Source organism: Zingiber officinale, chromosome 4A (genome assembly GCF_018446385.1).
Source record: "Zingiber officinale cultivar Zhangliang chromosome 4A, Zo_v1.1, whole genome shotgun sequence".
Classification (NCBI taxonomy): Eukaryota; Viridiplantae; Streptophyta; class Magnoliopsida; order Zingiberales; family Zingiberaceae; genus Zingiber; species Zingiber officinale.
Window position 1 is genome coordinate 23,569,501 of NC_055992.1, and position 22,104 is coordinate 23,591,604.

The window sequence follows — 22,104 nt, forward strand, 5'->3', positions numbered from 1 at the left end:
AGTCAAGGGAATATAATCAAGATCAATCTCAATCCCAATAATCAAGGAAATCTTCAGAAGTATTCAACACTTTCTCTCAAATTGGAGAATATAAATCATATGCACCAAGCTTGTTACATATATAGTTAATTCGGGAACCTTTTAGTGACTTAGTGAATATATCTGCTAATTGATCATGTGAATTGACAAATCTAGTAGATATTTCTCCAGATATGACTCTCTCTGACAAAGTGACAGTCAACTTCAATATGCTTTATTCTCTTATAAAAAATTGGGTTCGAGACGATATGCACGGCGACCTAGTTGTCACATATAAATGATACTTGTGTAACCTCTCCAAACCTTAGTTCTCGAAGCAATTGTTTTAGCCATATAAGCTCTTGATTGGCTATAGCCATAGCTCGATACTCTGCCTCTGCACTGGATCTTGCCACAACATTCTATTTTTTGCTTTTCCAAGAAACAAAGTTATCTCCGATAAATATACAAAATTCAGAAGTGGATCTTCTATTAGTGGGAGATCCTGCCCAATCTGCATCAGAATATCCTACAACTCGAGTATATCCCTTGTCTTCGTATAAAAGACCCTTTCCTGGTGTGCCTTTGATATATCGAATAATGCGAGTCACAACATCCCAATGTTCCTTGCATGGAGAGTTGAGAAACTGCCTTACTACACTTATTGCAAACGAAATATTCGGACGAGTAATAGTAAGATAGCTTAGTTTCCCTACTAATCGTCTATACCGTTCCTAGAAGAGGCTCCTTTGATTTGGCAGGAGCTTGACATTAGGATCCATGGGGTTGTTGACTGTCTTTGGGTTTAACATTCCTGTTTCTTCCAGAATATCCATTGCATACTTCTTTTGGGATATGATGATCCCATCTTTAGACTGTGCTACTTCTATCCCCAAGAAATATTTGAGTTTGCAAAGATCCTTTGTCTAGAAATGTTTGAAAAGATACTATTTTACCTATGAAATCCCGAGATGACCACTACTTGTGATGACGATATCATCAACATAAACCGCTAAGTAGATGCAACTAGTAGATGAGTGACGATAAAAGACATAATGATCAGCCTTGCTCCGAGTCATGCCAAACTGTTGAATAACAGTACTAAATCTATTGAACCATGCCCTGGGTGATTGCTTGAGGCCATATAAAGATTTCTGCAGATGACATACAAGACTAGAAGACTCCACCTAAGCAACAAAATACGGAGGTTGCTCCATGTAAATCTCCTCGAGCAGGTCATCATGTAAGAATACAATTTTGATGTCCAACTGATAAAGAGACCAATGTCAAATCACAGCAATGGACATGAAAAGGTGCACAGAAGATATCTTGGCAATAGGAGAAAAGTATGACCATAATCCAATCCGAAGATTTGAATATAGTCTTTAGGGATGAGGCGAGTCTTAAGCGGGTCAACTGTGCCGTCTGGACCAACTTTCACTGTATACACCCATTGAAAATCAACAACTGACTTCCCAGGTGGTCGAGGAACGAGGTTCCGAGTCCCACTACGCTGCAAGGCACACATTTCATCGAGCATAGTCTATTTCTATCTTGGATGGGCAAAGACATCACCTGCAGTCGTTGGAAGAGAGACAGACGACAAGGAAGAAAGATAAGAAAAGTATGAAGGAGAAAGACGATGATAACTCAAGGAAATATAATGAGGAAAAGGATTACGAGTGGAACGCATACCTTTCCAAAGTGCAATGAGAATATTAGACTCAGGAGACGGGACCGTAGGAAGAGGTGAAGGACTCGGCTCCAAAGGTGTGTCTATGGCAGTGTCAGTGATGGGCGGTGGCAAAGCAGGGCGAGGATGATATCGATAAAACTGCAAAGGAGGAGATAGGGATGGAGGTGATAAAGATGCCCTCGGAGGATAAAAGATAGTCACTGGTGCAGGCGGAGAAGGAGAGAACTCGGATGGAGATGTGTGAGGCCTGAAAAAGGGAACCGAATCAAAGAACGTGACATCAATAGAGATAAAGTACCGACGGAGAGTAAGGGAATAACACTTATACCCTTTCTGAGACCGAGGGTATCCTGTGTTGTTAAAGGTGCGCCTAAGGCGCGCCCGAGGTGTCAGGCGCACAAGGCACTGGAAAAAATGCCTTTTCCTATTCGAAGCAGGCGCTGTTCGTCAGGCGTGCGCCTAGGCGCGCCTTTGCACCTCAACGTAGGCGTGATCGCGAGTGCTATCGTGAATAATTTCTGGATTTTTAACCCAAAAAAATCATTTCAAACCAAATTGGTTTGGATTTAGGGTACGAAGAAGAAAAGAACACAAGAAGGGAAGCAGAGAACGCAAGAAGAAGACGAAGAAAAGGATAAAAGGGAAGAAAGAAAAGAACGCAAGAACAAGAAGAAACCTGAACCCGAGCCAATTCCGTCCACCGTCGCCGTTGCTGAGTCGCGTCGTCGCCCAGGTATATGTTTTTTTTCCTTTTTTTTTGTTTTTCTGTTCTTCACTCCTTCTTCTCTTCTTTTTTCTTGTACTATCTTCTTCTTCTTCTTCTTCTGTTATTTCTCTTCTTTTTTTTTTCTCTTCTTCGTTTTAACTTTTCAGTTTTTATTCGTCGTTTCTTCTTCTTCTTTTCTTTTTTGGTATCTTCTTTTCTTCTTCGTTTTTCTTTTTTCTTCTCAACGTTGAGTTGCTGGTTCGTGTAAAACACGCTGTCCGATTTTACTTTTTTCCTTGTTTTTCATTTTCGCAGGTTTTGTTCTTGCTGTGCTGTCCGTTTTTGCTATATTTTTGGTCCTGTTTTTTCTTTTTTGCTTTGCTGCCTGTTGTGTTGTCCGTTCGTGCTGCTTTGTTTTTTTCTCCTGTTTTTTTTTTTAGTTTTTTGCTGTGCTACCTCATGCTGTGTTGTTCGTTCGTGTTGCCTCATGCTATGTTCTGTCTGTTCGTGCTGCTTTGTTTTTTTCTCCTGTTTTTTTATTTTTTTTTGTGCAGCGTCATGCTGTGTTGTCCGTTCATGTTGCTTTGTTTTTTTCTTATTTTTTCATTTTGTTTTTTCCTATTTTTCTATTACTGATACAATACTTTTCTATTACTGGTACAGTATTATTTTATTTTATTTTTTTATTTTTCAGATTATTTTCTTGTTTAATTATCCTGGAAGGTAGTAGTGATACTCCAACATATATATCAAAAGATCCGACATGGAATTATTTTCAAAGAGTTAATCCGGATAATAAAAATGATTTGATTTGTAACTTTTGTCAAAAAGTTACAAAAGAGGTATCTATTGTGCGAAACAACATCTTATTGGAGGTTTTCGAAATACTAAGATTTGCAAAAGATGTCCGCCTCATGTATATGAAGAAATTAAAACTTTCATAGAGAAAAAGACGGAGAAAAGTAATCTTTCTAAACTTGCGACGTTGGACTTTGAGGATGTAGACCCTTTTGGTGATGATATTGATATGGATGATATTGGAGCTAAAGCTGTACTGCCTATAAGTATAAGTACAAGTTCTAGATTAATGAATATGCAAAAAGGACCCAGACAAATAGGTCCGATACGTATTTTGCTCCTAATGTGCAAAAAAAAATGTTGAAAGTAGAAAGGGTAAAGACAGGCAAACTACGATAAATGAGGCATACAAGAAAAAATTGAGGGAAAAAGCTTGTATGGCCATAACTGAGTGGATGTATGATGTGACAATTCTTTTTAATGCCGTTAACTATTCAAGCTTCAAAAAGATGTTGGACTTAGTTGACCAATATGTACAGGTCTAAAAGGACCTAGTTATCATGAGGTGCGGGTTCCTTTTCTAAAAAAGGTTGTTGATAATGTGACAAATGATTACATTAAGTCGTGTGAAATAGAATGGGCTAAGTATGGTTGTAGTTTGATGGCAGATGGGTGGGTAGACAAAAGGCTCTCCTAAAGGTTCAATTTTCATCGAATCGGATGATGCTTCTGATTATAAAAAGACTGGAGAGAAAATATTTCATTTGCTTGATCAATTTGTGGAGCGTGTAGGAGAAGCAAATGTTGTTCAAGTTGTTACGGATAGTGCAAGTAACAATGTGCTTGCTGGTTAGAATCTATTTAATTCTTTCTTATCAATATGTTTTTTCTTATATATGTTAAACTTATCTAGTTTTCTAACTTCTTTTATAGGAAAATTATTAGAAACAAAAAGGCCACACTTGTATTGGACTTCGTGTGTTGCTCACTGTGTCGACTTGATCTTAGAAGATATTGGGAAATTGCCTGATTTTAAAGCAACATTGAAGAAATCAATGAGTGTGAATGCTTATATTTTTGTTCGCCCCAGTATGGTAAATATATTGAGGCAATTCACAAGATAAAAAGAGCTTTGTCGGGCGTGTGTCACAAGATTTGTTATTGTTTTTTTCACTCTTGAAAGGATGCACCTACAGAAGTAAAATTTAAGAAAAATGTTCATTTCAAAGGATTGGACAGAAAGTAAATGGACAAAAGAAGCGGCAGGGAAGAAGGTAACTAAAATCATCATGACACTTGGATTTTGGAGTAGTATTGTGCATATTTTAAAGATATATGGTCCTTTAGTCCGTGTTTTGAGACTGGTTGATGGCGAAAGAAAACCTGCAATGTGCTATATTTATGAGGCTATGGATAGGGCAAAAGAAACAATTATAAAGGCCTTTAAGGAGAAAGAAAAGAAATATAAAGAAGTGCTTGAGATCATTGATACGAGATGGGAATGCCAACTTCATCGGCCTCTGCATGCTGGAGAATCCAGAATATTTTTTATTCATACACAGATTTAAATATCTGTGGAGAAGTGGTGAATGGTTTATTTGAAACTATAGAAAGATTGGTTTTAAGCGCTACTGAGCAAGATAAAATCACTACTCAGCTCTCTATATATCGAAAGACAGAAGGACTATTTGAGAGGAATGTGACAATTAGACATACAAGAGCATTATCTCTAGAAGAATGGTGGGAATGCTACGGAGCAAATACCCCAGAATTACAAAAGTTTGCAATTAAAGTGCTTACCCTCACTTGTAGTGCTTCTGGCTGTGAGCGCAATTGGAGTGCATTTGAGCAGGTATGTAATAAATATAAATGTATAATACTATTAGTATGTTATTTTTATAAGTAGAAAATATTCTTTGCTATTTATTATATTTACTGTGATTTTTGACATTTTGTAGATTCACAGCAAAAAAAAGGAATAGGCTAGCTGTGCTTAAATGATTTGATATTTGTGAAATACAATCGTGCCTTAAAACTTCGGTATGATACACGTGATAAAATTTACCCCATCTCTTTGACAGATATTGACGATAGTAATGAATGGTTGATGGGTAGAATGGATGGAGAAAGTGATAATGAAGAAGATGAGTTGGTTTTTGAAGGTGATGACTTGACATGAAATGTCGTTGCTAGGGCTAGTGGAGTTGAAGAGCCTGAATATTATGCTAGAGGAAAAAATATTGCATCCATGGCCTCTAGTTCACATGCTAGGCCTAAACAAGTAGAGAAGGGAAATGCATCTTCCTCTATGAGACACTTATCTCTAAGACTTAGAGATGAAGAAGAAGAAGAAGAAGAAAAAGAAGAAATTGAATTTGAAGAAGATAAAGATAAAAAAGAAGAAGAATACAATGAGGATAATCTTGAGCTTGATGATTAATTTGACTTATTACGCTTGTTTTGATGAATTTTGTTAGTTTAAATTAGAAACTTGAAAGTTTGAAACTTTTATTAAATTTATCATGGTGTTGTTTTGCTTATCATATTTGATATTTGTGTGTGTGGAATATTAATAGTTATCATATTTGACATGTTATATGAGTGTGTCAGTAGTTTAGTAGTAATCAACCTCATGTTCAAGAGACAAGCGCCTCGGGTTCTAGGAGCCCTTTGCGCCTCGGTGTGCCTCGCGCCTCTAACAACATTGGGGGTATCCAAGAAGACACACTTATGAGACCGAGGAGAGAGTTTGTCAATGCCAGGATCAAGAGCATAAGCAAAAAATATGGAACCAAAGACCCTAGGTGGTAAAGGATGAAGAGACTAATGAGGATAAATTACATGATGAGGTATTTTAGGCATGCGATTGATGAGATAACACCCAGTAAGTACAGCATCGTCCCAAAACTGATGAGGAATGTGAGAGTGGAGAAGAAGAGTCAGGGTGGGGTATGAGGGTAAGACGTGCGATGCAACACACCGTGAGATGCCAAGAAAGTATGAAACCATGTAGATAGATACTCGTGTGCATTATCACTTTGCAAAGTTCATGGAAAAAAGATTGAAAAATAGGAAACAATTCTGAATGATCCCTCATCAGATATAACCAATTACAACGGGAAAAATCGTTTATAAAAGTAACAAAAATATCGTGATCCTAATGTAGAAGAAATATGACTCGAATCCCAAAATATCAGAATGAACCAAAGAAAAAGGAGACGTAGCCCGACTCACAGTACGAGGAGAAAAAGAACTGTGGACATGCTTTCCTAATTGACATGACTCACAAGACAAAGACTCTAAGTGAGAAAGACTAGGACGTAATTGTTTCAACTTATCCAGACCTGGATATCCCAACTGAGCATGAATAAGAAGTGGAGATGTCACCGCCGAACCAACAAGAGAGGGATGTTGAAGCCTGTATAGGTCATAAAACTCACATCTGAAGTCAATCATCCTCCCCGTGCTCTGGTCTTGTAAGGAAACAAAAGTTTTAGTAAAAGAGATGACACAATCAAAGGCCCAAGTAAGTTGGCTTACAGACAATAAATTAAAGGGAGCTCCGGGGACATAAAGAATATCATGGATAGAAAGAGCCCGGGAAGGATGAACAATACCAACACCCTGAGACTGAGTTTGGGAACCATTGGCCATGGTGACAAAGGGTAAATAATCGGAAATAGAGAGAGAAGAAGAAAAGGATTTATTACTAGTGATATGATCGGTGGTCTAGAGTCAAGAACCCAAGGACTCGAAGAGCGAGATATGCCAACAAAGGAATTACTAGCGTGTGCGACAACAGTAGTGGAATCTGAAGTCTGATGATCCTCATGCCATTTTAGAAAGTCATCATAGGAAGGTGATGGGGTCAGATCTGGTGGCAATTGTGCAGCGGAAGCTGAAGAAGCGACAGAACTCTGAGCGAACTGAGTAGCGCGAGGAGGTCGACCATGGAGACTCCAACACTTATCAATCGTGTGTCTTGGTCGGTGGCAGTGATCACACCAAGGACATCCTTTGCCACCCTTACGAGGTGGAGGTCTATTATTGTTTCAAGAGATCAAAGCTGAAGAGTCAACAGGAACGGAAGGAAGCAACGACAAGACTTTGGCAAGGACACGGAGGAGAGTTGCCTAGATGCTGTCCATGGTAGCTTCTGTGGGATTGCCCAGGATTTGATCGTGAACATGAGAATAATCTGTAAGCAGACCATATAAAGCCAAAAACATAAAAAAATTCTTCCGATTTTCAAGCTCCGCAACAAGAGTGGCCACAGGTGGAAGTAGTTCATTGAAGTCACAAAGAAAGTTAGAGACAGAACCTAGATAGGTAGACATTGAATCCTTAACCTGATGGACACTGAGGATGGTCATAAGATCTTCACAAACCTGATAGAGATAGAGTCGTCGAGAGGTGTTTGTAAAGAGTTGTTGAGCCTATGTCCAAACAGAGTTACAGGTTTTGTGAGTGCGGAAGATATCCCTAAGAGATGGATGGATGGTGACTCAGATAATATAACACAACTGGGCGTCAACCTTTTTCCATAGAGGACGATCGACTACTTGGACAGCCTATTCGGTGTGAGTGAGATGTGCCCCTATCCAACAAGCCAAAGCTCAATGTGAGAGGCCCAAGAAGAGTAGCTCTTACCATCCAACTGCTCGGAAGAGAGTGGTGCAGTGATGTGGTTAGTAAAGATTGAAATATCCGATTTTTGGAGTGCTGGAGAAAGCCATTGATCAACTAGTTGAAAGAGGGCACACGACAAAGAAAGGCTAAGTGATGCAAGAAGATAGGTGAGGACGGTGGAACGGAAGAATAATCCCTGTCGTCGCCAAGCTGTTGATCTCCCGAGCTTCTCTTCGTCACCGGATTGCAGGAGAGGACGAAGGATGGTGTGGTCACGACGTAGGAAAACGCTGGCGTCAGTTTGCAAAGAGAAGAGGAGGGCGACAGCGTTGTGCGATGCTACGGCGCAAGGAAAGGTTGTGCAGAAAAAAATAGGGTTTGCCTTTCAACCTCGCTCTGATACCATGTGGAAAAGAGAAAATCTTTCTATCTTATCATTAATATGTTTACATGTAGGTATTTATATACATAAGGAGAGAAAAGAAAAATCAATCTTAATCCCTACAATCAAGGGAATACAATCAAGATCAATCTCAATCCCAATAATCAAGGGAATCTTCAGAAGTATTCAAATTGCTCTGAACCTTGAAAGTTTTTTGTTCAGAATTTCCCAAGCATCCTTAGCCTTTTTTATGCCGAAAATATGAGGAAAAATTGACTTTGCTCAATCCTTGTTGAATGTATCATAGTGCATTTACATCCTTTATGATATTCTCTTTATATTGTTGTTGAGCATTGACCATGCTGGAGGAGCTGTTGGCGGTTCTTCGTAGCTATGTTCAATTACTTCCCAGAGATCCTGTGAGGTGAAAAATATTTCCATCTGACTACTCCAATAATCATAGTACTCGCCGTCAACAATTGGAACTTGACTTGGAGAGTATTAGAAGAGGGTATTTACTATCAGGAAAGGAAAGTATGTAGATGCTCTGACACCACTGATAAATATTGAAGTAGAGAACAATATAAAAATAAAGAAAACCAAAATCTGATAGATTATTTGATAATCAACATTTTTGTGGCATAGCCACTACAATCTTGTAAAGATATCATGGATAGTTTTAGAATTACATTAGTTATTGCTTAATTTATTTAATCATCATCTATTAGATTCTTGAAACCTCACAATGCATGCATCCGTTTTAAGTCTATGCATGCATGCACATTAATTCTAAGCATGCATGTGCATTAATTCTCAAAATTAATTTTTAACAAATAAGGTAGCAAGAGCCACAGCCAAACTTCAGCATGCCTCTAATAAGTTTCCTCCTCAAGGCCACAACATCAACAGTAGTTCTAAACATGTCAATAGCTAATATCAGGTCATGATTTTTTTCCCATTTTCTTTTTTTTTAAAAAATATATAAACAAACTATTCTTCCATATAAACACGTCAACTGAATATTTGCATGAGAAAGGCACATCTATCCTTACTCAGCCGACAATTATTGTCTGTTTAAATTAACAAACTTTAAATTTGAAATTTTTATGGGTTGTAAGTGTTGAACCCCGTGATTATTTTGATATGATCAACTAAGTTAGGTCAGATCTTGTTTGTTATTTGATCCCTGTGTCTAAGTGTGCAGGAGCTTAAGAGTGCAGGAAGTCGAGCAGAAGACGCAACTAGCGAGAAGGACGGCACGGGAAGGGAGCCGACGGCTCGGTGCGTCCGAAGGACGAGAGAGCTGCGAAAGAATACACCGGTGGGCGAGAAGAACGTGCGCGACGTTCAAGGGACGTAAAGCCGGGACGGAAGACTGCTCGAGCAGAAGACCGAAAATTGGGTTCGGGTGAGCCCTATTTCGGTTGGCCGGAATCACCCAAATGCGTGAAGCTTTGGAAGTCAAAACAAAGGAGAAAGCAAGCTGGAAATGAAGCTCAAGGCGCCCTCATCGAGTATTGGAGGCGCCTTCATCAAGTATTGGAGGCGCCTTCATGCTTGTTGGAGGCGCCTCAGCCCTGGTCAAAATGGCCGTTGTCGACCGGATAGAGTTCTATCCATTCACCCGAGCTGAGGCACCTTAGACCTCAATTGGAGGCGCCTTCGACCTACGGGATAGACTTTCTAGGGGCTTTAAAAGGACCCCTGGACCTAGGAATGAGAAATCAATCAAGTATTCAACTCTGTATTCATTTCTAGCAATAATTCTGAGCTTCTAGTGTGTAAAAGGCTTCTCCACCTTCAGAGAAGGAGATCTTTCAGAGCTTTTCTACTGTCTTGAATTAACAACCTTTTTGGTTGTAACTAAGTAAATTGCTGAGTCTTTTTCTTTTAGTTTACTTTATTACTGTTGCATTTTTTTAGTTGAAAGTCTTGAGTAGGGTATACTCTTTTATTGTGCAGGAAATTCACTCCCCTCTTGTCGGTCCCGCTGCTCCAACAAGTGGTATCAGAGCCCGACAGCATCAGAAGGACTAACCGGCGACTGAAGCACAAAGATCAAGACAATGGTCGGTGCAAACATTCATCCCCCGAAGTTCGACGGAGACTTTGCTACGTGGAAACGCCGAATGGAGGTATTTTTTAATACTGAATTTGATATACTTTTAATAATGAAATATGGATATGCAGCGCTAAAAGACAAAGAAGAATATAACTGGACGAAAAAGGAGCAAGCCGATTTCGTGGCCAACGGAAAGGTGGAATTTCACTTGCTCAGCGTTCTGCCGCCCCAGGAGGTAAGTCAGATCGGAAGCTATGACTCCGCTAAAGACTTCTGGGATAAATTCCTGGAGCCCCACGAAAGCACCTCAGAAGCGAAGTTAGCAAGGCGGGACATCCTCCGGACTCAGCTGACGAATCTCCGGATGAACACTGGCGAGAAGGTAGCGCAACTCCAAGCGAGAATCAAGGAGCTGATAACGCAACTGACAAATCTGGGCGAATCAATAACGAACCGAGACTCTATCCAGTATGCGCTCAACGCCTTCTCTAGAACTCCAGAGTGAGCGTCCTTAGTAGATGGACTTTGAGGTAAGTAGTTTAAAAAGTTTATTTTCTACTTTCGAACTTCACGAGTCTCGACGTGCAGAGCCTAAACACGTAGAGAAGTCAAAACTCAACATTGCCTTACAAGCCGAAAAGGACGATCCCGACTCCGAAGCGTCGATCGACGAAACCGAAGCGGTGCTACTGGTAAGACGTTTCAATAAATTTCTTAAAACTGATAAATTTCAATCGCAGTCAAGGAAGAATCAACGCAACAAAAGGACGGTCCGATGCTACAACTGCAACGAGGAAGGGCACATCAAGGATGACTGCCCCAAATTAAAGAAAAATGACAAGGAAAAGTCTCAAAGACTGACGCCCTCTAAACGCAAGAGTTTGAAGGCTACATGGGATGAATCTTCATCCTCGGAATCTGAAGTCAAAGCCTTCTCGGGAGTAGAACTGATGGCCAACCACCTTTTTGAAGAAACCAGCTCGGAGATAAGCATAGATGAAGGGGGAGGATCATCAGAAGAAGAAAGCTGTGACGAAGAGGGAGCATCACCAAGTGAGGTAAGTAAGGTACGTGCTCTAACCCCTACTCAGTCTTTTCAATTTATCAAAGTGCTTACGAAAGATCTAGAAAAATTAGAAAAAGAAAATGCTGAATTGAAATTGAAATTAGCAAAAGCATGTCCCTTAGAAATGTATGATAGTTTAAAATTAGAAAGTGAAAAATTGAAAATTGAAATTGAAAAATTGAATAATAATCATGCATGCTTAAATAAATTTCCAAAATCAAAACGTAGAACTTATGGAAAATTAAATTAGTATATTAAAAAACAGACAACTTAGAAAAGTTCCTAGAAACTATGCACCTCCTAAGTTTTTGGTTAATCCAGCAGGAAGGAACCTTTACTGGATTCCAAAATCGTTACTAGATTAAATTTTTTTTTAAGTTAGAGCTTACTGCGAGAAAATTAAACAATGAGTTTCTTTATGAGGCTTTGTCTAAGGAAGTGGTTGTTGCTCCAATAACCAAGAAGACCTAGTGCCTCACCACGACCTGGAAACTAAAATATTGAAATAAAATGTTTAATTAACTTTCTGGAAAAGCATTAAAATTGGAATTAAATAATGCTTTAGAAAGTTTTTTTTTAAAAAAAAATTAATTCATCAAAAATATTTTTAAACTTAGAAAAACATTTCTTGCATAAAATTTTTTACTTTGGAAAATTCTCAAATAATACTTTTTTTTGCCTAAGTTAAAATTTCTTCTGAAATTAGAATTTTTTTCAGAAAATTGTTTTACCTAAGTTTTACTTAGAAAAATTCTTAAATTGTTCTTTTTAAAGTCTTTCAAAAGACTTAGAATTTAGTTTTAACATGTTTTAAATTGTTATTCCCCATTTTTGTTGTGATCAAAGGGGGAGAGATAGGCACAACTTAAGGGGGAGTTAGAAATATTTTCACATTCCGTTTGAATTTTTGTACAATGATATTCTTTTCAAAAATTGGTGTCAGATAGAACTAAATTTTATGTTGCAATTTATTTTAATTGCAAATTTATGCTTAAACTGATAGTTTAATCATTTCTTTAAATTACTACTTGTTTGTTTTGTTCTAACTTGAACTTGGGTTGATGCGCATCAAAAAGGGGGAGATTGCTGGACCCCATGATTGTTTTGATGTGATCAACCAAGTTAGGTTAGGTCCTGTTTGTTATTTGATCCTTATGTCTAAGTGTGCAGGAGCTTAGGAGCGCAGGAAGTCGAGCGGAAGACGCAGCTAGCGAGAAGAACGGCACGGGAAGGGAGCTGACGGGCTCGATGCGTTCGAAGGACGAGAGAGCTGCGGAAAAGTACACCGGTGGACGAGAAGAACGTGTGCAACGTTCGAGGGACGTAAAGCCGAGACGACTGCTCGAGGAGAAGACCGAAAATTGGGTTCGGGTGAGCCCTATTTCAGTTGGCCGGAATCACCCAAACGCGTGAAGTTTCGGAAGTCAAAAAAAAGGAGAAAGCAAGCTGGAAATGAAGCTCAAGGCGCCCTCATTGAGTATTGGAGGCGCCTCCACCTTGGAGGCGCCTTCATGCTTGTTGGAGGCGACTCAGCTCTGGTTAAAACGACCGTTGTCGACCGGATAGAGTTCTATCCATTCACCCGAGCTGAGACGCCTTGGACCTCAGTTGGAGGTGCCTTCGACCTACGGGATAGACTTTCCAGGGACTTTAAAAGGACCCCTGGACCTAGGACTGAGAAATCAATCAAGTATTCAACTCTGTAGCAATAGTTCTGAGCTTCTAATGTGTAAAAGGCTTCTCCGCCTTCAGAGAAGGAGATCTTTCAGAGCTTTTCTACTACCTTGGATTAATAATCTTCTTGGTTGTAACCAAATAAATTGTTGAGTCTTTTTCTTTTAGTTTACTTTATTATTGTTGCATTTTTTGAGTTGAAAGTCTTGAGGAGGATATACTCTTTTATTGTGCAGGCAATTCATCCCTCTCTTGCTGGTCCTACTGCTCCAACAGTAAGAACTGATTTGATTGTCACAGCAATCTATGTAGCTTAAATCTTATTTTCAGAGAATATTTAAGAAATCAGTTATCTATTTATGAAGTGATTAGGAGATAGATTATTCTTGCATCTAGGTTTTAGGGAAATAGATCAACGTTAGGAAACCTTAGTACCTATGGTTTGATAATATTTCCTCTTCATGAGGTCGTTCTTTAGGGTGATTGTTGGTTTCTAGTAGTGGATCAGTTTTGTTTTAGAATTGAATTTCTAATGTGGTGTTTGCTATCCTTATGTACTTTGTGTGAAACATTGCCTCTTCACATTATCTCCACAAATCATCATCATTGATGCCTCTTTCCTATATACACACACCATCACTCACCTCTTGCCACCCTAAGCCAACCTACATACATACCCTTTATTCCGCATTGCCTTCCATCACTCTAGAACCTGTATGAATCCCAAACATCATCTTCTCCACCAACATTGACCACACCTCCACAAGAGCCTAAGATTCGAGTTGCTGCCAAATCCCTCTCATTGCACAAGCTCTGCCCTTGAGATAGCTACTGTTGCCTCCTACAAGACCAACTGTTGAGAGTTTCTCCTTTGCATATTTTTTGAGTCTGATAGCCAACTCTTTAGCCATCTCCATGCTTACTCCTCACTTGTCTAGTGAACCGTGTGTTGTCTTCCAAGTCTCTTGGACCCACCCCTTGCCCATTTGGTCTTTATGAACAACAAAGGAGGACCCTTTGGACTTGCATCCTTCTTAGACTAGGACCATTCACTAGAGGATATATTCTTCTCCAACACCTCCATCCTATAGTTCTACTCCAGATCCAACCACGAGCAAATCATGGCTACTTTTCCTCCCACCTATTTCAATGCTCGCTTTGTCATTTCCTTTCCTTATCTTCCTCATTTTTACTAGAAGATTTTTCCTTGCCCCTCATTGATTCCATCTCTAGAGAAGAGGAAGACCTCTTTCTTCCCTTCGCTTGTTGTGAGAATGCTATTAGCCCTGCAAGCGATTTGAAGAGCCATCTTTTGGTATCTTGTACAATCCCTATTGTAGACAAAACTTACAAGAAAAGATTAGATCCAATGGAGAATCATTAATATAAGGTTCAACCTGCGGCAATTTAGAATCTAATACAAGATCAAGTTTCAAATTTGAAGATGAATTGCAGCATCACAAGAGAGAAGAGTCTTTCCATTAATCGATATAGATTTACACATGCCAAGTTCAATAGTAGAAAGCTTGCATCACCTTAACACAGCTACATTTTCTCCTTGTCTTTTGAAAATTACTTAGTCGACTAGTTTAAATTTTTACATAGTTTTTCTCACAAAACCACTACATGTCATCATACCTTATTAAAAAAAGATCATATGTAATTTTTGTACTAGTAACTTATTTTGTTCACCATTTGTCATGTTAATTTTGATAAATTCATTATCTGTCATATTTTCTTCGTTGTACCTTAGTTTGCATTCTACTTTTATAACCTTGACGATATGGTTAGTTGAATATGATGAAAGAAAACACTATTGTTGTTACTCAATAAATGAGAGATGTAGAATTTAGGAGTAACAATATATGGCGCATAAGCTTTGGTTCATGAGAACTATATTGGATAATTTGAAATTTTCTAATGAATACTATCTATACTACACATAACTCCATGGCTAATAAGCACCCTAGTCCACAATTTCATTATCCTATATTTAGAGAAGAATTAAATCACTTCTTTAGGTCTAATTATGTCATGGAAGAGGCCCCTTGCTTTAATGGAAGATTTGACCCAAATGCATTTCTTAATTATCTTTTTTTAAAGAAAAGATTGCTATGAGAGCCCTAAGCTACGTTCACGTAAAGGCGCGAGTTAAATTAGACTTTAGTAACAACTTCCAAATCCCTTACTAATTAAGATACAAGACTATTTTGATTAACACAATTTGTCACAATAAAACTCATTATTGCTAAAAAAATTTTTGGTAAATTGTCTAAGCCAAACGTAGACAAGCTAGGACTTAAACCCATTAGGCTATGACCTTGAATGAAATGAAGACTACAACAACAACTAAGCCTTTATCCCACTGAGTGAAGTTGACTATATGTATCTTTCTATGTCATTGGGCTAAATCCCCTACCATATCCTTATTATGTTTAATTAAATCTTCTTTTGTCTCCCTCTTTCTTGATTAATTTGTGTATTTGTCATGATCTTATATTACTTAGCTGGAGATTTATTTGTCGTCTAAGTACATGCACATACTATCTTAAACGTGTCTCTTGGAGTTTTCTCTCAATAGATGCAATCTCGACTTTCTCTTTGATGTTATCATTTTTTATCTTGTTTATCCTTATATATCAGCACATTCACCTTAACATCCTTATATTTGTCATTTTCATCTTTTGCATGTGTGCTTGCTTCTTAGCCCGACGTTCAACTTCATATAATATCGAAAGTCTAACCGTCATTTTATGAAACTTCTCTTTAAGCTTTAAAGATATCTTACAATCACAAAGAACATTTGATGCCTTCCTTTTCAACCACTATACTTGCATTTTATGTAACACAATCAACCCCTTTATTCTTTTGTAAAAATGATCCTAGATACTTAAAACTTTAGGCAACTCATCATCTTCTATCTTACTAATTATCTTACTATGTCTTCTTTTACCAAACTTAAATTCTATATATTTTATCTTTACTTTACTAAACTTAAAACCTTTAACTTTAATGTCTTCCGCTAGATTTGAACTTAGAATTTACTCATTCACGTGTCTCATCATCCGAAACAATGTCATTTGCAAATAATATGCACCTTAGTAACGTGTCTTAGATGTTAAGTGAGTTCATCTATAATTAAAAAGATAGGACTTAGAGATCCTTGATATAATCCTATTTTATAGGAGATGCTTCGGTTAATTCGCACAGATTCATCACTATTGTCATTATATCCTTATACATGTTCTTAATTATTTTAATATATACACACTTTTTTTTATAATTCTTCACACAATTTTCCTTGGTACTCTATTATAAGATTTTGTAAGTCATTTAATATCCTGCTTCCCTAAACAGTTCCATATCTCTATTGAAATATCATTCTGTCCAATCGTTTTTTGCATTTTCTATCCCATTTAACGCCCGTCCTACTTTTGAAATTTGAATTCTATAATAAAAATTTAAATTTCTATACTCACCTACTTAAATTTTCTCATCTAGGTTGTAACCTAAATCTTCATTAAAAAATTGATGAAAATACCTCTTCAATCACTCCTTTATTTCCTCATCCTTTACTAGTATATATTGGATTCATTTTTAATATATCTTATTTGGGTAAGATTCCTTGTTTTCCTCTCTCCCTTTAGCTATTAAGTGCATACAAGTGTTTTCATTCTTACAAGTATACAATAACTTATATGTTGATCTTTTTTTTTTTTTTTCAATTTTTCCACTACTTTCTTATTCTACCACCAAGATTCTTTATTTAATGGAGCTCATCCTCTTGATTCACTAAGTACTTCCTTGGTCACTATTTTTAAATTTGATGTCATCTTATCTCATGTTATATTCAAGTCGTCATGTATTTCTCCTAATACTTGTGTTCTTACACTCTCTTTAAAGATATTTTGCTTCTTATCTTTAACTTTCACCACTTGATCGTAAGGGCCATGCACATTTTCCATTGATTGATTTTTTGTTTGAGGCGTGTATTTAATGCCTCTAACCTAGTTGGATGGTTAATTTTCTCCCTGACCTTGTTATCTTTACAAATTTTTCTATCTCAATCATAAGAAAATCAATTTGCCACTTATTGTACCCACTTTTGAACATAACTCAGCGTTCTTCTGTCTTCTTGAAAAACTTATTAATTATTATAAGTTCATATGTTTTTGCGAAATCTAATACAGCTTTTCATTCTTCATTTCTTGTTCAAAAACCATAACCCCTATGCACCTATCATATTTCTTACTCCTATAAGTCTATTTAGATCTCCTCCTGTTAAAGTCATCTGATTTGTTAAAATTTGTTATACTATGTCATCTTGGTCTTCTCAAAACATATGTTTGGTGTCTTCATCTAATCGTACTTAGGTGTTTATATACTAATTACATTAGTAGTTTCTTTTGCTATCACTATCTTGAGATTTATAACCTTATCTTCCTTCCTAATTACTCCTATTATTTCGTTCTTTAACAAACAATCTACAACAATTCTTATTTTATTTTTTCTTTAACTTTTACTTTTTTGTGTACCATAACTTAAAACTTAGTTCTCTATCATTCTTGCCTTCTCTCTTACTTTTCTCTCGTAAACATAAAATATTAATTCTTCTCATTATCATGGTACGTACTACTTCCATTACTTTGTAGTTGAGCTTCCTACATTCCATGCTCCAAATCTAAGACAATTATTCTTATAAACGTTGTAGTCGAACCCTGCAACACAACCTAGTATTAGTGCAACTATTTGATTTATCCATACATAACATTTGTCTATGTTTTAACATTGGCTGGCAACGTGGCATTAGTGGTCCCTGCCAACGAAATTGAAAAATATTTTTCAACATATGTTTTTTACTTAAACCCATAGAAGATAATTTTTTTTTTTACTTAAATAAAAGAACTCTATCATAATGCTGGAAAGATTGAATACTACATAGGGAAAAAGAAATCCTATTACAAAGTGGTACAGAATAAGTACTACCCTACATAAAAAAGTTCACAGGTCACAATCGCACAAACTTAAGTTAAAAGGGAGTGAATTATTCTAAAATAGTACCTATATTAAAGACAATCCGAGCCCTTCACTTGAAATCGATGAACTTTTAATTAAAGCATGTGACTTAACTCCAAAGTAACATTTAATTATTTGGTACCTTCTATTACAAGACCACCAACCTTGTTATTCCACCAAGTCACTCTTCTTTTGCCAATAATCAATAGCTAATTGAACCATAAGAATTGACCTTAGAAAAGCCCCTTCATAACTCATTTGCTTTAGAGAAGGTTTAACTTACCATGGTGGCAAAAAGGCGAATACACTCGCCCCCAGCGCCCCCGCCAACCCGTCCCAGGGTCAACACGGAGGAGGTAAATCACGGACGGCTATTAGCCTTTGGAATAATGACTAACACATAAGAGGCATTTATCTCGGCTTTGCCAAGATTCGAATCCCAGACCTCATGGTGGCAACACCTCATGTGCTAGCCATTAGACCCATCCGAGGGGACGAAGGTTTACCTTACCATGAACTATGACTTAGACCCATAGATCAACACAATGAAGACGTTTATGCTATCCTAAAAGAGAATATTGAACTCAGTATGCTTAAAGACTTCTTAATATATATTCATTTGTAGTTGTGTATTACTCTAACACTTGTTAGCCTAGAAAGAATTGATTTTTTTGTTTACAAGTTGCCACCATAGTGAGATTCTTATTGAGATATAGAAGAGACATACATCGACACTAAAAAATAAATTATATTTAGTAATGGTTATTGCTTAATGACACAATAGATTGTCCTCTTGATTGATGAACTCAAATGATCTTATTACTACTTTAGCTTCCTTTTATCAAATTTATTTAGCTATATTGTGAGGAAAATTGATTACAATGCATATTACACTATGGAGACGTTTGAGCCTCCAATTGTTTATGTTGTCTGTATCACTAGTGAACCACAGAGAGCACTTCAATCTTATTATTGGTCACATCGTTCCTTGTTTATTGGAAAAGGTGACAAAAATGGTAAAAATCAAAGCACAATATCTTAAGGATTGAAAAGAATATAAGGGTGCAATTAGTCCTTACTCATTGAAGGTCAAGACTTAAATGATTTACTACTATTCCATATTCATTGGATTCTGTTGACTTGCATAGAGTCATTATTATTGGTGGAGGAGAATACCGCAGTTTAAGTTAATAAAATTTAAATTCAAAAATGTTAATTTTGGAAGTTTTAATTTAAATGGGTTGTATGGTTCATGCCTAATTGAAGATGTTTACAATTTGCTTTGGAGTCTAATTCCTATAGGTAGAGGTGAATAATGAAGTTTAAATTTAAAATTTTCAATTTTGGAAGTTTTAATTTATATGGGTTGTGTGATTTATGCCTAATTGACTATGCTGACAACTTGCTTTGGAGTCTAATTGTTATGATGGAGGACAATAATGAAGTTTAAATTAATAAAATATAAATTTGAAAATTTTATTTTTGGAAGTTCTAATTTGCTTGGGTTGTAAAATTTAATTTGATTCCCAAAGCTCTTGTTTTTAGGAGAATATTTAGTAATTAGGTTATATATTTACCAGGTAATTAGGGAATAAATTATTTCTTATGTAGCTTTTAGGAAAATAGGTTAATGTTGGGGCACTTGAGAGAGACTCTAAGCACTTTATTTCAATTATCTTGAACTTTGTTTGTTCTCTATTGGGGATTGTTGGTTCATGGTGCTTCATCACTTGCATTCTTGATATATATATATATATATATATAGAGAGAGAGAGAGAGAGAGAGAGAGAGAGAATGGCTTGTCCAACAGAGTAATATTATTTATCTGGACATCCAAAAACTTTCAGAAGGATGATTATTGATTTAATGAAAGTTGGTTATCTGAATCAAGTCGTGGTAAGCGTGGTGAAACCAGATGATGCATAAGTTTACCCTTTCAGGAAAAAAAGGATAAGCAGTAGGAGAGACTCCAACCAATATATTGGTCAATATAGAGTCCAGTCTTAATTGTAATGCATGAGAATGTGTCAACTAACCAACTAACGTAACTACTATTAGTTATGGATACTGAAGAACTAAATAAATTGCTAACTGTTAATGGCACTGGTGAAACAAATAGAAATTACTACGAAAGCTATGGGTTAGTTGAGAAACTTTGTAGAGGTTGTACAGCCAGCTCTTGCATAATTGAGACCATTGTACAGGAGGCCTTTGCCATGACTCTTCTTGGAAGACGATTTTCAGATAATCCAGGTCCAGGCTTGGCACCATGTAAGAGTTTGCTTCTTGGTCATCTCACCATTGAACAATAAATCTACAGAGTCATCAAGGTTGAGCTTCACAGATTCTGCAATACACCACCACCTGGATCAAATATATTTACAATTCCTGAATCAGTCGTTCAACATTGCGCTGGCAAAGGACACATGTTTCATCACCAAGAGTTAGACCTTTCCTTTTCAGCTTCACTTTGGGGTTTAATCACCCCCATTAATTAGCACCAATTAAAGAATTTGATCGTATAGCTGCAAAGGGTCCCCATAATATATACAGATTGGTCTTCACTGTGCCAAATTCTGTTAAAACTTGGTATTCAGATTTGACAGTAAAAGTCTCCATTGGAGATCCATCTCCACCTCATGATATCCTTTCCAGCATGGTTAGCTGAAAAGTCCCTGAGCCTTCTCTGATGAGCTGTATGAGGAATGAGTTAGTTTCAGTTCCAAGTCATTTTCTCAGTTCTGATTTCTGTTAATTTTATATCTTTCCATTGAATAATTCAATAAACTCCAGATGATGAAGGTAATTTTGTGACCATTTATCAAACCAGAGGAATGTGTCATTTCCCCAATAGTCTATTTGTAGGTGTTAATTTCTATGAAATCTTTGCTTTAGTAAGTCTCTCCATAAGTAGGACCAGTATTTGCTTTTCTTGAGTGTTGAAAAATGTGAATATAATTCAAGAAACTCTAGATGGTGAGGATAAATTTATGACCATTTATCAAACCAGGTGTCATTTTCCCAATAATCTCTTTGCAGGTGCTAACTTTTATGAAATCTTTGTTTTAGTATGCCTGCCCATGAGTAGGACTATTATTTGCTTTTCTCTGAGTGTTAAAAATGTGAATTTCTGTCAATGGTCCTTCAAATTATACATATCCATCCACAATTCATATCATCAGCTCAACTTTATGGTGTAGAGTGGATCCAACTTATCTGGAGAATTATAGAGCCATTTGTTATACCATGAAAAAAGGATACTTATAAGGATTCATATCTCTAACTTGGTAGTGAATACTATTTTCATTGGGTATGTTGTAGTCTTTTTTCCACTAGTTGGTTGTGTTACTGACAGAACAATTCCGCAGCTCACATTAATTGCTTTATTTGTTTTTAACTTTTCTGCAACCTTACTTCTCTTACATCCTTGTTTGCTTTCCTATATATTGCAAGTAGGCTGGCGAGGAGCGTTTCTCGATTGAACTGGACGAGAATGACAAGGTCTGGTATGAAATCTATTCCTTCTCCAAGCCTGCACACATCCTATCGGTTATAAGCTACCCATATGTAAAGCTTAGGCAGAAGTTTTTCACTCAACAATCAGTGGATGCAATGAAAAAACATGTTGCTACCAACCAGCAATCCAGTCGAGAATAGCGAGGGCTTTGCATTTCCCAACAATCCCTTGTATTAGTTTGTTACTTGTACTTGCATTTTCACGTTAGGACAAAGTATACCTGCTGTATTTTGTTAAGACTTCGGCCAATGAGATCTTACTGACTTGTGTGAACAAGTTTTTGTTGTTTCTCCATTTTGAAACACATTTTTTATGTAAAGTTAGCCTGAGGTAAGACTTAACACAGGTGTCGCTATTGTTGGACTGTTGGAAGACAAAATATAGACCTTTAAACAGTGAACACAAGTGAAGAGGGATAGTGGAGTTTTGTGCACTCGCTAAATGTCAAAGCCAACTTCTATCTGAAACCTTATCTTTTTTTCCTGAAAAAAAAAACCAATAGGGTAAAGAAAGTCTCCTGCCATGTACTAGCTAGTATTA

At 37.0% G+C, this 22,104-nt stretch overlaps 1 protein-coding gene across 3 annotated transcripts in view; it reads left to right on the plus strand.

Moving 5' to 3' along the window:
* The window catches only part of LOC121969711 (UPF0548 protein At2g17695-like), a 34,933-nt gene extending 13,105 nt beyond the window's left edge, over positions 1-21,828 (plus strand). Inside the window, exons 3-4 of one of the 3 annotated variants that reach the window (XM_042519936.1) lie at positions 13,268-13,306; positions 21,504-21,828. In XM_042519936.1, coding sequence (XP_042375870.1) covers positions 13,268-13,306; positions 21,504-21,704 — 240 coding nt within the window. In that variant the 3' untranslated portion in view covers positions 21,705-21,828. Of the gene's footprint in view, positions 1-13,267; positions 13,307-21,500 lie in introns of all 3 variants that reach the window. The other 2 variants (XM_042519939.1, XM_042519938.1) reach the window with 2 other exon arrangements.
* Positions 21,829-22,104: the final 276 nt, after the last annotated feature.